General features: G+C 37.7%; 1 protein-coding gene across 7 annotated transcripts in view; it reads left to right on the top strand.

The window, feature by feature from the left end:
- The window catches only part of LOC138751634 (adenylate cyclase type 2-like), a 650,763-nt gene that overhangs the window by 527,346 nt on the left and 107,835 nt on the right, over positions 1-15,582 (top strand). For all 7 annotated transcript variants that reach the window (XR_011350095.1, XM_069914176.1, XM_069914177.1 and 4 more), the window contains 3 exons: positions 1,578-1,754; positions 9,960-10,003; positions 10,638-10,718. Coding sequence is in view for 6 of the 7 variants with exons in the window: in XM_069914176.1 (XP_069770277.1) it covers positions 1,578-1,754; positions 9,960-10,003; positions 10,638-10,718 (302 nt within the window). In the remaining variant the exon portion in view is untranslated. The remainder of the gene's footprint in view (positions 1-1,577; positions 1,755-9,959; positions 10,004-10,637; positions 10,719-15,582) is intronic.

Raw genomic sequence — 15,582 nt, 5'->3', positions numbered from 1 at the left:
TCCTGCTTTCAATGCTGAAATCATTAATACTCATTGTATTTTGATATTTCTCATTTAAACAACAGTATTCCATTCAGAATCTTCCATTCATTTGGCCCCACTATTAATCCCAGAGTCATTCTGAGCATTTTTTTTTTGTTCATTGATTGTCTAAGCAGTCTGTGATAGAGTTTATTTAAGGATTGACATTCATCTTTTTTCAAAGGAGTTCATTTATTTAATCTTTTCTCCATGATGTTTTATCAATTCCTTCATTTCACCATCATTCTTTAAAGTCCACATCATATCCATCTTTGTTGAAAAAGGCATAAATTACTTAATAACTACCTTGCTTGTTAAGTCTCCCAAACCCCTCACTGTGTTCATTGTTATCCTTCTGCTCATTACATATTTATAAAATACCTTACATAATTCTTGAGCCAGCAGTTTTTTCAGAGAACTTCTGTTGTTGCAGATATGCTGCTCAACTGAATATTTTAAGCATTTTGTAACTTTTCAGATTTTGAGCATTCATGATCTTTATCCTTTATATATTTTCACTAGCCTACATTTTTTTGTAATTTTACTTCCTTATTTTCAATGCTCCTCTAACCTTTCTACACTCTGACATGGACTTCCTTTTCATTCTGTCAGTCATGAACAATCCAAGGATTTCTAGACTTGAAACCCTTAACTATTTGTTCCTTGTTGGTATATATTTGCTCTAAGCAATTGGCATTTACTCTCAGAATATTTATGCTTTTCCCACTTTATTTTTTTTTGCATTTCTGTGAAATTTGCTTTGGTATTTGCTTTTCTTGTCTTGGTTCTTCATTTCAAACTCTGTGACAACATTTCATTTCATTCTACAAGTAATATTTATTTGATTAAACAAGACTGTGATCCTTTCCTTTTAATCGATCCAGTCATGATGTAGGCTTGGTGATTGATGGCCATAGGGAGGTGAGAACAAGATAATTTCTGAATGCAGTACTCCTCACTTGATGGCGGTGAAGGAGTTTGATGATCCAGTGATGTGAATGTACCAAACTGGGCCCTATTTTTAAAATGAAGAAGCTTTTGGTGCAGTATGAAATCACGCAGACCAATTCAGTGAAGCTAGGAATGGCTAAGAAGTTACTCGCGCCTATACTTGTTAATTATGTTTAACCAAATGAAAAATACAAGTGGTTGAATTTAAGATTTAAGAAGATGACTTGTGGAATTGACATAAATTGTTGAACCACATTCATTTAATAATGATTAAACCTTCAGATTGTACAGTAGTGTCCTGCTTGCATGGTTGTGTCTTTACAGAATTCTTTCCATGACACCATCATTATTGGGAAAGATTTTTCCAATCTCATTCTATATAAGAATTTGCAGAATCCAAAAAGAAAACATCTAAATGTAATTAAACACTGTAACAATTTCTGTTCTGAATCCAGGGAATGAAACAACTTTAAGATGGGTTAGATCTTAAAGAATCACTCTAAATTTCTACTAAACAATCTGTACATTTTAATCCAGATTAGTGCCTACTTTGAATGAGATCTTTAGAAATTATTGGTCTTTAACATCTTTATTTTAAAACACAGGTGGAGAGACGTAGCCCACAGCATCATTTTAGACATCGCCACACTGCAGATGGAGCCAAGATGCGAGCTTCTGTCAGAATGACAAGATACCTGGAATCGTGGGGAGCAGCCAAACCCTTTGCACACCTACACCATCGTGACAGTATGACAAACGAAAATGGCAAAATCAACACAGTTGTAAGAATGGGTTGATGTATTTAATTTTTTTTGCAAAATCTTCCTAAAAATGAAGCTAATGACAACATAAAATCTAAACATAGAAATGATGCTTACTGTATCATTTGAAAAACATTAGTTCCACTTGCAATTCTTGTGTGGCACTTTATTGAGGTTATACCTATATGTGATTTGTGGCATTGTGGTATGAGCACATTGGAAATTACAGTATTTCTTAAAGAGCAGGTAGAGGAGAATGAAATTATAGACTTCTTACAAGGTTGCCACATTTATTTGGACTTGTATGATATTCTTTGTGGCTCACAGGTTGGATATATAGATATAACCTATATATAGATAGGTTAAATGAGTGGGCAAGGGTCTGGAAGATGGAGTATAATGTTGGTAAGTATGAAGTTATCCACTTTGGAAAAAAATTGAATATAAAAGTATTATTTAAAAGGCAAGCAATTTAAATGGCTATGCAGAAGGACTTGTTAGTGCTTGTGCATGAATCACAAAAGATTGGTTTGCAGGTGCAGCAGGCTATCAAAAATGCAAATGAAATTTTGGCCTTCAGTGCTAGAAGGATTGAATTTAGGAGCAGGGGAAGTTATGCTGCAACTGTACTGGTGAGACCACATCTGGAGTTCTACATACAGTTATGGTCTCCTTACTTGAGGAAAGATATGCTGGCTTTAGAGGTGGTGCAGAGGAAGTTCAGGTTGATTCCACAGATGAGGAGGTAAGCTTATGAGGAGAGGTTAAGTCATCTGTGACTGTACTCACTAGAATTATAGAAAAGTACAAAATTATGAAAGCATAGATAAGATAGAGGTAGGAAATTTGTTTCCATTGGTAGGGAAGGCCAAAACTAGGAGACATAGCCTCAAGATTCATGATAGTAGATTTAGGACCGAGATGAGGAGGAACTGCTTTTCCCAGTGGATGGTGGATCTGTGAAATTCTCTGCTCACTGAAGCAGTGACGGCTACCTCAGTAGATATATTTAAGGCAAGGTTGGATAGATGTTTTACATAGTAGGGGAATGAAGGGATTATGGGGAAAAGGCAGCTAGGTGGAGATGAGCATATCATCAGATCAGCCATGATCTCATCGAATAGCAGAGCAGGCTCGATGAGTTGGATGGTCTACATCTGCTCTTATTTCTTAGGTTTTTATGTTCTTATATAATTGCTTAAATATGCTTTGGGCCAGACATGGGGAAGTTTGCATTATGTTAAAGTAAAATATTTTTCTAGAGCTGTGATCAATGAAAGGAAATCATTTATATAGAGTCCTACAGTCCAACTCGTCTATGCCAATTGAGAAGCCTCTCTATGCTAAATCAATTGAACAGAGAACAGTACAACATATGAGCAGATCCTTTGGTGCAAGTAAAATGATGCAAGTAAAACGTTTGTTTGCTCATAATGCACATCCCTCAATTACTATGTTTATCTATAAGCCTCTGAAATTATTTTATAGAGCTGAAGACAGTATAAAGGGCTATCAACAAATATATCAGAATATAGATTATTTACAGATATGGTCAGAGAAATGGCAGATGGAATTTAACCAAGGGAAGTGTTCGGTGTTGCACTTTGGGAGGCCAGATGTGTGGGGAACATATACACTTAATAACAGGACTCTTAAAAGAATTGATGTGCAGAGTGATCTGGGATTTCAAGTCCATAGATCCTTAACAGTAGTCATGCAAGTAGATGAGGTGATAAAGAAGATATTTGGCATGCTTAGCTTCATTGGTTGAGGCACTGAGTATATGAATATAGTAACTACTTCCATTACTACTACTACTGCAGCCTATTCCAGGAACCTATTACTCTCTGTGTTTAAAAAAATACTTGTTCTACACATTTCCTTCAAACTTTGCCTCCTCACCTTAAACAAATGTCCTCTAGTAATTTTACCATGGGAAAAAAATAGATTCTGAATGTCAACCCTATTGATGCCTCTCATAATGATATAAATTTCTGTCAGTGATTGATTCTCCAGAGAAAACAACCTAATAACTCTCTCCATACTTCATACCCTATATACCAGGCAATAACCTGGTCAATCTCTCTGAACCCTTTCCAAGGCTTCTATGTCCTTCCTGTAATGGGGGTAGCTAGAATTGCACAAAATAGTCCAAGTGTGGCCTAACTAAAGTTTCACAAAGCCACAACATGACTTCCTTATTTTTATGTATTAAACTTCATCTGCCATTTTTCTGTCCACATCTGTAAATTATCTACAGTGTCCTCCATAATATTTGGGACAAAGACACATTTTTCCTTTATTTACCCATGAGTTCCACTGTTTTAAATTTGTAATCAAACAATTCACATGTAATTAAAGTGCACATTCCAAATTTTATTCAAGGTTATTTGCATATATTTTGATTTAACCATGTAGAAATTGCAATTTTTTATACATAGTCCCCTCATTTCAGGGCACCATAATGTTTGGGACATTTGGCTTCACAGATGTCTGTGATTATTCAGGTATGTATAATTGGTGCATGTATAAGAGAGTCTGTAGTTACCATTTTGTCAACATGAGGACCTAGACCAGAGTTGTACCAATGAAAGTCAAAGAAGCCATTATGAGGCTGAAAAACAGAAAAAAAAAGTAAGAAATATTGTCCAAACCTTAGAATTAATAAAATCAAATGCTCTGAACATCACTAAGAAGAAAGAACATACTGGTGAGCTCAGTAATCACAAAGGGACTGTTAGGCCAAGGAAGACTCCACTGCTGTGAACAGAAGAATGCTCATCATAATGAAGAAAAATCCCCAAACGCCTGTCTGACAGATCAGAAACATTCTTCAGGTGGCAGGTGTGGATGTGTCCATTACTGCACTCCACAGAAGAATTCATGAACAGAAATACAAAGGCTACACTAAAGATGGAAACCATTTCAAAGGTGGTATGCTTTGGCTCTTGGGCAGTTCCTTTACGCCTCCACACTTTGCTCTTGCCATCCCTCTGTTATGGGTTAATCTTGATCTTATCTATCCACAAGACCTTTTTCTAGAATTCTGCAGATTCTTTTAAATAGTTCTTGGCAAAGTGTAATCTGGCCATCCTTTCTGTGGCTAACTAGTGGTTTGCATCTTGCTGTGTAGCCTCTGTATTTCTGTTCATGGTCTTCTGCAGACAGTAGTCATTGACACGTCCACATCTGCTTCCAGAAGAGTGTTTCTGATCTGTCGGTCATATCTTTGGGGATTTTTCTTCATTATGATAAGAATTCTTCTGACATCATCAGTGGAGTACCTTGGAATACCAGTCCTTTTGTGATTACTGAACTCACCAGTACGCTCTTTCTTCTTAATGATGTTCCAAACTATTGATTTTGGTAATCATAATGTTTGGGTGATATCTCTTACTGTTTTATTCTTGTTTTTTTCAACCTCATAATGGCTTCTTTGACTTTCATTGGCACAATTATGGTCCTCATGTTAACAAATGGCAACTACAGACTCCAAAAATGAACAAAAGTTAGAAGCTAACCTTGCTTTCTTATACCTGCACCAATGAAGCAATTAAATATAGCTGAGTACTGATAAGCACCTGTGAAGCCAAATGTCCCAAACATTATGGTGCCCTGAAATGAGGACACTATGTTTAAAAAGTGCTGTAATTGCTTCATGGTCTAACCAAAATGTATACAAATAACCTTGAATAAAATTTGGAATGTGCACTTTAATTACATGTGAATTGTTTGATTACAAATTTAAAACTGTGGAGCACAGGGGCAAATAAAGGAAAAAAAAGTATCTTTGTCCCAAATATTATGGAGGGCACTGTATATCCTGTTCTATTCTTTGATGGCCCTGAACACCCGTATGCCTCAGTCTCTCTGATCTGCATCATGCTCCATGGTCCTGCCATTTACTGTGCAATTTCTGCCCTGGTTTAACTTACCAGAATGCAACACATTGCACGTCCTAGTGAAATTTAATCAGCCATTCCTTGGTTCACTTCCCTAGTTGAATTACATACCATTTAATCTTAAGTAACCTTTACTGTCCACTATACCACAAATTTTGATATCATCTGCAAACTTGGTAATCATGTTAACAACACTGTCATCCCAGTGGTAATATAAATGACAGACAACAGTAGATCCAGCACCAATTCCTTTACCACATCACTGGACACAAGCCTCCTTGCTTAAATTCCAAACAAGATCCCTTCACTACTACCTTCTGTCTCATTTTGAATGCAATTGTCCAGGTCACCTTGCATGCCATGTGATCTAACCTTCAGGCTAACCTGCCATGCAGGCCCTTGTCAAATTCCTTGCAGAAGTTCATTGCCCTGCCTTTATCAATCCTCTTTGACACCTTTTCGAAAAACTTATCTGATTCATAATATATTTATAAAAGATTCAGGAAATCTCTTTAATTCAGTTGGTCAATGCCATTTCATGTCTCATTTTTGCCTCCTTACTGCTTTCTTTAGATCTCTCCTCAAAGGATTCACTTGATAACAGTTTCCCATACCCGACATAACGCTTCACTTTTCCTGACCTTCAATTTCTTTTGTTCACCAAGGATCCATACATCTCTGCTTATTATCCTTATAGGGACATACTAACTATGAATTCTTGCTATTTTGCTTTTATGTATCTCTTTTATAGTTTACCTTCTGGAAACGTTATAGGTAGATTACAATTAATTTACCCTATAACTTGACAAAAGATCACAACTTGAAATGAATAAATTGGCCTCAATTCAATTCACATTGGCATGGAGTCCAGGCTTAAAGCTATCTATAATTCAACATTACTTTCTCCAAATTTATATTCTTGGCATTCTTAGTGTGAACGATCTACAGTCTTACACGCACAGTGAAGTTTCATGGGATTTAACACACTGCTGAAATAAAGCAGAGGATGTTTTCATTCAACTCTCATCTATCTTGAACCCAGTTACTGTTACTTATTTGGTCACTATGAAATAACTGAAAAAAAAATGTCATTCTTCAGCATCAACAATATTTCATATTTAATCCTCGGCAGAGTTGCAGAAACTTCTGCTGTTTCTCAGAATAATTTGTATTATTTATCTGCTTTAAAAACTGCAGTGCAAGCAATCATGATGGGATGCTTAATAGTCCTTCAACAACAGAGGACCTTCTTATGTGCTGAGTCCCACAATTAAATGCTAACACAGCAACCCATAATTTGTAGCTGTAGTTATAACAATAGTTTCCATTAAATGGAAAAGGCTTAAATCTGTGAGAGGCTATTGTAAATTCACTGCTCTGGAATAACATTCCAGTCTCTAAATTAGATGACAGTAATGGAATAATTGTGTAGCATAGAATCATAATTAAAAGTTTAACAATGTGGAAAAACTATAGAAGGAAAGAAAAGTCCTAATCTTGCTTAGATGTTTATTGAAACACTCTTGGCTTGTTGCCACACAGGGAATTTTAATTGTTTGTTATGTAAAAGGGGAGTAGTGAAAAATCTTGGCAACTCCTGAGAGCATTGATCTAAATGAATATTTAGTTGATCTGGAGATGCACAAGAAGGGGATTTTTACATCCTGCAGTCATATTTGCTCTTACACTTTCTCACTCACCACCATCCATGGATTGAAACAGTGAGGTAAAGATTCATGTGCACCTTTTCTAACATCATCTACTGTATTTGGTGGTCCTGATGTGTAGCCTCCTCTACATCAGTGAGATGAAGCACAGACTTGGGAACCATTTTGCAGAGCATCTGTGTTCTATCTTCAATGGCCATCCCAAGCTCCTGGTTGCATGATATTTTAATTCCCATTCCCACACCAATCTGTCTGCTCTGGGCTTTCTCCACTGTCTGTTGAGTCTAAATGTTACAACTTTACGTAGCCCTACCACATCCTCTGGCAGCTCATTCCACATACCCACCATTCTCTATGAAAAAGTTGCTCTGTGTCCCTTTTAAATCATTACCCTCTCATTTCAAATCTATGCTCTCCAATTTTAGATTTCCCTTTCCTGGGTAAAAGACTGTGAGCATTCACTTTATCTGTGCCACTCATGATGTTATCTGCTTATATAAAGACATCCCTCAATCACCTACACTTCAAGGAACAAATTTTAGTCTTTTCAGTCTTTCCTTATAACTCATGTCATCCAGTTCCAGTAATATCTTTGTGAATTATATCACTCACTTGTTGCAACTTAATGACATCCTTCTTTTAGCTGGGCAACCTAATCTGCAAACAATGCTTTCACATGAAGAGTGTCTCACTAACTTCTTGTATAGTTGTAACACATTCTTATAAACTGTCATTATTCTATTTCTCATTTAGATCACTTTAAATAATATTAAATGAATATGAGTTACCAGTGGGCTCAAACAGAAAACTATAGGAGGTCAGAGTGCTGATTTTACTTTAGCAACAGCACACTGTTCTACATGATGCAATGTGAAACAATAATTGGTACCAAAGAATTCCACACAAAAAAGACATTTGAAATCCTGCATAAGGTACACCAATGGTGGTTCGAAAATTACTAACTTCAATGTGTTTTCTGTTTATTTTCCACTTAATGCTCAGCACAGGGGGTGGGTTGGGAGTTTGCTCGAGAACAAACTCTAACTTTAAATGCATGAAAAAAAATAATGGTGAATTCAGGACTGGCTCAAAACAATGATCACTGCTAAATGAAGCAAGCCGTGTCAGAATGAGAAATAGAGGCTAGAATTTCAGTTCAGCATGAGTTGTAGAACTGTGTGAGACTGTTGCCTGCCATTGTCCATCACTGTAGGTCCTGTCCCACAATTATCATTAGTCCAAACCCAAATAAAGGCTGCCCTAAAAGCAACCAAGATATTTGAAAAAGAACTTAGTGAAATAATAGTGGAAAAAATAAAATAAGTCCAAAGATGTTGTTTTATCTTTTTAAATGTTGATCATTGTCTAGTTGGAAAAATTATCAAACATTGCTGAGATTATTTGCTACATCCATACAAGCGAGAACATTTGCTGATTCCAGAATGGAAGTCATGACAGCTTCCAGCAATGAGAGTTAAGTCTAATGAGCTAACAGTTGATGAACAGCCCTGAATTCCCAGACACATGTAACCAAGACTCAGGAAATAGCAGATTTGTTCTATAGTTTATTTATCAATTCATTCTATAGTTTTACCATAATACTCTTATGAACATTGTTTATCAAATATTGAAATTGCAATACTCCTCCAGTTTGAGCCCCCTGTAAATATTAACCCCAGAGCACTGTACATTGTAAAGACCAAAACAGGAATATTGTTCATATAAACGTTGCCACTATGAAATAATAGCCCTGTAACTGGAATATTTTGTTCCACACACAAAATAAATGATTGTTTTTGTTTAAAGACATTCCTGGAATATTTGGAAAATTATAATTTTTTAAATTTTTTTAACAGATTATGCATAAAATAAATGTTCTGGATTTTTTTCTGACACCTATTTCTGGCAGAAGTGACATCATTATGAAAATTTAACTGGGTCCAACTGACCCATCCATCGTCATTTGCTCACAGGATGACATCATCAGCATGTACCATGCTTGATGTTGACTTGCTGACAGAAATTAGAGAACAAATTTTATTTTTAGCTCCAATTAAAGGCCACCCCCTCCCAACCAAGATAGACCAGGTTGTCAATATCTGTACCTGGCTTCAAGAGTTTTTAAAGCTCTGCATGTTTGTAACACAACTGCCAGATCTCATAGTGTTTACTGCATCATGCTTAGCTTAAATGAGCTGCTATGTCTGTCCAGATAACAAGCCTGTGCTTTGCTGTGGCTTGATCCATTCATGGAAATGACATTCAACATCTGATATTAACGTGACCCCACAGAATGAAGATGTGGGCCATTCCTTCTGCTGCAGCTGCTTTCATCTTTATGACGACATGGTCAGCATGGATTGGGTGCTTTAGCTTCTCATGGTTGTTCACAGAAAAGGAACAGCAGCTGTTTGATTCAGGAGCTGTTGTCAGGAACGACACAGATCATACTTTGGGTCCAAATCATCCTAACAGATTTTTAAAACCAATTTTTGCCCCAAGTTATCAATATTTGGTTACAACTTTGATTGGGCACTAATGCAAAAAAACGTACACCAATTCAGCACACCGAGTCAGGATGTCTGTGGAAGCATATTTTCTCGCTGTTTTCACTTTATTCCAGGGAATAATAATCACGTATTATTCCACTTTTGCAGGATATGCCAATGGTTCAATACCGTTTCCATCGATGCACAGAAAGGTTTGTGTTGATTCCCTTCTTTCATGGGCAACTTTTATTTCACTCTCGCCGCCAGAAATCTCCTTATCTCCTGCTGATAGCTCATTTGTGTTCCTATACTTAAGATTGCTTAGATTTTCATTCTATTACCCTGTATATCAATATCATGGGAGGAGTAAAAATATTTTGTGATTTTTTTTGACTGTTATTTTAGCAGTGAAAAACATCATTAAATTAACAGTGGGAAACTATCAAATCAAGCTTTTATGTGGTTTTGAAATTCGAGCATGCTGGTGATAAAATTACAGATATGCTGAGAAATTTATATCTGTTCTTGTACAAAAAAAACAAGCAAAATCTCCTGTTCTATTGCCTTAACTGCTTAAGGTGCCAGACCACTATCAAGTTCCTTCTTTGCTCATGATGATACCAATATGCCCTATTCCAGTTCACCAGCTCTGGTCTTGTGGCTCGTATTGTCCCAAAGCACCATTTTTAAGTCTAATGTGGAGCCAGTAACTAATCACCAGCAAAAATCTTGAGTTATGCAAAATAGGTTGATCCTTCGAAGTTCCTCCAAACCTCACGGTGCTGCATTTCACCGAATAAATATTTTGTACTGCACATTGACAGGTAACTGATTTTACTGTTGCAGAACAAAGTCACAGAAAAGGAGATTTGAGGAAGAATTAAATGAAAGAATGATCCGAGCAATTGATGGAATTAATTCCCAAAAGTAAGTTTACATTAAAGAAAGTATTCTCTCAAAATAAAGAGGAATCAAGCAAAATATTTTAAAATTCATTGTTAAATGTAATGCCCCACAATTAATATATTGTTTGTAATTGTGGGTGTTAGTATCAGTTACATGGACATATTTAAAGCTTTAATTGTCTTGCCATATTTTTTGAAGAATAACGAAGATAGAAAAGAAATAAAATTAAGTATAGCTAGGTTGTGTTGTGACTCATTGATGTGTGCTGATTGAACATAAGGTAAAAGTGTAATCATGTGTCCACCAGCCAGAGATTAGAAATGCAGCAAAATAGATCTAGTCATTCAACTATTTAATTTGGAAAGTGCTGCTTAGGTACAGGTACCATCTCTAATATTACATGTGCAGAAGCATTAGGCAATTACAGGCTCAGAATAACTTCCTGTACCACATGGTAAGGATTTGAAACAGTCGTATAGTTCAGTAAATCTTTTTCTTCAACCCTTGAAGATGCTTTAAAAAGCACATTATCTCTGATACATTCTACCGTGGCCTTCTACTCCCAGATGGTTCAACAACTATTTTGTCCTTATTAGCTTCCTGATAGTTTCCCTCACCCAGAGAGTCAGAAATCAGATGGTTCTGCAGTGAGTTGTGCACGAGTGCAGCAAAAAGAAAGACTCAGCAGGCTGTGAGCTCATTAAACACAACTGATTTACTTTGAAGTTCACGCTGCAGCCTTTAAGGCCGTCCAAAGTTTGCCCCTCGCATACCGGATCTCACATCATGTTGACGTAAGCGCATTCAGGTACTTCCGGTTTGTACCAGAAGAGAAGGACCTACAGAGCCATCTTTGCCGTTGCTGGCCCCGCTGACCACACGTGACCAGCGGGGCCGGTTTGCCACTGCAGTTATGTGCACCACCACAGTCCAACCACAGTCTTTCCCCAACCCTAATTTACATACCATAAAATTCTGCATTTCTCACAGGTTTATATTTATGCTAGGTTATTGATTAATTGATTGATTTGACAAAATATTTAATCAAAAGATTGATGCATGTGGTCTGCTGAGATGATCCATGATCCAAAATGTTCAGTGTAGTTTTAAAAATCATATAGATGTGGTCTGAAAAGTTTTTAGTTATTAATGTAAGGGATAGAAGGTGGTTGGCAGTGTATCTTCTATTTTATGATAAACCAATCCATAGGCAACATCATGCTGGTGGCATAGAACCATATAAAACTCAACCCAGGCTGACTATGTGCACCCACAATGCCAGGAATCCAGCAGGGACAGCTAGTTGTCAAGTGACTGTCACAATTATTATAGCTGATTAGCATAAGTGCATCAATGGCCAAGCATTGTCAATGCTACTATCAATTACTCCATAATTGTCATTATATTTAAGTCTGCATTACTTTGTGGTTGAAATTTGTTCCTCTTGCAGATTGCCATAGAGATGGAATTCCTAATTTTAAGCCAGTCTGACCAATGAAAATGGACTGGGAAAAGGGTGAAAGAGACAATTGGGGATACACTACTATGTTATCGGCATCTCTTATTTGTCAGCATGAGGCTGGTATTGAAGCAGTCAAAGTTCAGATTTATTGTCAGAGCACATACAACCCTAAGATTCTTTTTTCCTGTGGGCCAGAGAATTTCTATTTATTGGTCATGAAAAAATAAACTACTATGTGCCACACGAGCAATGGAGGTTAGCTGCATTGAGCAAGAAGTGTGAAAGAAACGAGCCGAGCCCAGCAATGTCTCAGTGCGAACTCCTTTACTCCAAAACCAAAAACCTGCGATTCAAACCCCCATGCCCAGCAGGACAGAGTGAAGTGGGCTTCCCGTGCGAGGCTCACCTCGTTGGATGCCATCAATTGCTTTCCTGTCTGTGACCGCTGGGGCCAGTTTGCTCGTTGCATAGGTGAGCCACGCTATATAGGTGCGTCACTACACTAGTTAAGAAAGCTATGTAAACAAAAGCGAGAAATGTAAACAAGAAGAAAGTGCAAACAATCTGTGCAATAGAGAAAATTAATATTCAATAATAAATATTGTGCAAAGTAAGAGTCCTTAAATGAATCTCTGGGCTGGGCTGTGTCCACTACCTTTAGCAGGGCTTTCCATTCTAAAATATTGGTATCCCCATACCAGGCCATGATGCAGCCAGTCAGCATACTTCCCACTACACATCTGTAGATGTTTGCTAAAGTTTTCGAATCTCTGCAAACTCCTGAGAATGAAGAGGTGCTGACATGCTTTTTTTTCATGATGTTGGTCAAGTGTTGGGTCCAGAAAAGGTTCTCTGAAATGGTGACTCCCAGGAATTTAAATTTGCTCACCTTCTCCACTTCTGATCCCCCAATGATCATTGGATCGTACACTTTTGGTTTTCATCACCTGGAGTACACAATCAACTCCTTGGTTTTGGTGAGTTGTTAGTACACCTTTAAGCTAAGTTTTTGATCTCCCTCACTTATGTTAACTTTTATACAGCCCACTACCATGGTATCGTTAGCAAATTTATGGATGGTGTTATTGTCCACACAGAGAAACACAGACATACTGTAGGTGTGAAGTGAGTAGAGCAAAGGGCTAAGAACACAGCCCTGTTGTGCTCCACTAATGTTAGAGATTGTGGAGGAGATGTTCTTACAAATCCTCATTGATTGTTATCTAGAGGTGAGGAAATCCAGGATCCAATTACACAGTGGGGTATTGAGGCTCAGGTCTTTGAGTTTACTGATCAGTTTTGAGGGGATGATGGTGTTGAATGCCAAAATGTGGTAAATTAAGAGCATCTTGATATATGTGTCTTTGCTGTCCAGGTGTTCCAGGGCTTTGTGTAGAGCCAATAAAATTACATCTGCTATAGACCTGTTGTTGTGATAAGCAAATTGGGATGGATCTATGTCACCATTCAGACAGGAGGTGATAGGCTTCAACACCATCCTCCCAAAACATTTCATCACTGTGGATGTGAATGCCACTAGTCAGTAGTCATTTAATCAGGTTCACACACTCTTTGTGGGCACAGGTGCGATTAAGGTGTGTTTGAAACAGGTGGGCCCCACACCCTGCTAGAGTGCAATATTGAAGATATCCACAAATACTTTGGCAAGTTGATCAGCACAGGTTTTCGGTACTCAGCTGGATACTCCATCCGGACTGGATGTTTTCCTTGTATTCACTCTCATGGAGGCAGTACAAATGACTTCCTTGGATACTGACAGTGGAGGATCTTCAGGAGAGATGGGGGTGCGTAGTGTCTCTTCCTTGTTCTGGTGGTCAAATCAGGTGTAGAAGGCATTGATCTAGGAGTGAACCTTTGCTGATTCATACTACACTGGATTTGGTTTTGAAGCAGGTTTAATTGAGGCCCTAATTTAGGCCCTTTGTTGTTTCCCTTTTCATCTGGAATCTCCATTTCACCCAGGAGGTTGGAGGTTGTATTTGTTCTTTGTGTAGTCTTGCATGGATTTTTGTAATTAATCTAAATTTGACATCACACCTACAGTAAGGTGACCACAAGTGTAGTTATGTTTTATTTACATATGTTACATTTGGTGCAGAGAGCATAATTCTACACTTTCTATGTCTCCTTGCAAGCACTAGAGCTTCTTGGAGACTCTTCACCCATCACTAACCTTATGTCAGTTACAGTTTCCTAATCCCTCACATTGCTCCTGTTAACATTTATAGAGGATCTAAGAATGAATGGAGGAATAAAATGGAGCCACATTTAAATGTGACTTAGAAGTAAATGGTCAAGGGAAAGACTTGCCTTCAAATTACCTGATGTAGATTAAAATCACATTTATTGTCCCGCAATAAATCTGAGCATATCTCAAAGTGTTATTAAACCATCATAAAATGTCAATTCCCTTGACACCACAGCAGAAAACTTGCAATGCCTAAAAGCCATTTAGTGGAAATGACAAGAGTAAAGAGGTAGAAAGATGGTTATTTTAATATCAGAAAAGGCTATAGAGTTGGGTAAGATGGAAACATTTTTTAAACATACTGAATGTTAGATTCTGGAGTAGTTCCTGAGGACTGGAGGGTGGCTAATGTAACTCCACTTTTTGAAAAGGAAGGGAAAGAGAAAACAGGGAATTATAGACCGGTTAGCTTGACATCGGTAGTGGGGAAAATGTTAGAGTCAGTTATTAAAGATGTGATTGCGGCACATCTGAAAAGTGGTGAATTCATTGGTCAGATCCAGCACGGTTTTATGAAGGGAAAATCGTGTCAGACTAATCTTATTGAATTTTTTGAGGATATAACTAGTAGAGTGGATAGGGGAGAACCCGTAGATGTGGTTTACCTGGATTTTCAGAAGGCTTTTGATAAGGTCCCACACAGGAGATTACTATATAAACTTAAGGCACATGGTATAGGGGATATGGTATCGAGGTGGATAGAGAATTGGTTGACAGATAGGAAGTAAAGAGTAGGAATAAACGGGTACTTTTTGGAATGGCAGTCACTTACTAGTGGGGTACCACAAGGCTCAGTGCTCGGACCCCAGTTATTTACGATATATATTAATGATTTAGATGTGGAAATAGAAAACAGGATTTCCAAGTTTGCAGACGACACGAAGCTGGGTGGGATTGTAAGCTGTGTAGAGGCTGATAAGAGTGTGCAGGGTGACTTAGACAGGTTGAGTGAGTGGGCAAATGCATGGCAGATGCAATATAATGTGGATAAGTGTGTGGTTATCCATTTTGGAGGAAAGAATGGGAGGGCTGAGTACTATCTTAATGGTATCCAATTAGGAAAAGGGGTGATGCAAAGAGACCTGGGCGTCGCTGTGCATCAGTCATTAAAAGTGGGCAGGCAGGTGCAGCAAGCAGTAAAAATGGCGAATGGT

The sequence above is a fragment of the Narcine bancroftii genome, chromosome 1, assembly GCF_036971445.1.
Source record: "Narcine bancroftii isolate sNarBan1 chromosome 1, sNarBan1.hap1, whole genome shotgun sequence".
Classification (NCBI taxonomy): domain Eukaryota; kingdom Metazoa; phylum Chordata; class Chondrichthyes; order Torpediniformes; family Narcinidae; genus Narcine; species Narcine bancroftii.
The sequence above is the reverse complement of the archived record's forward strand: the minus strand, read 5'-3'. Positions and strand labels throughout refer to the sequence as shown.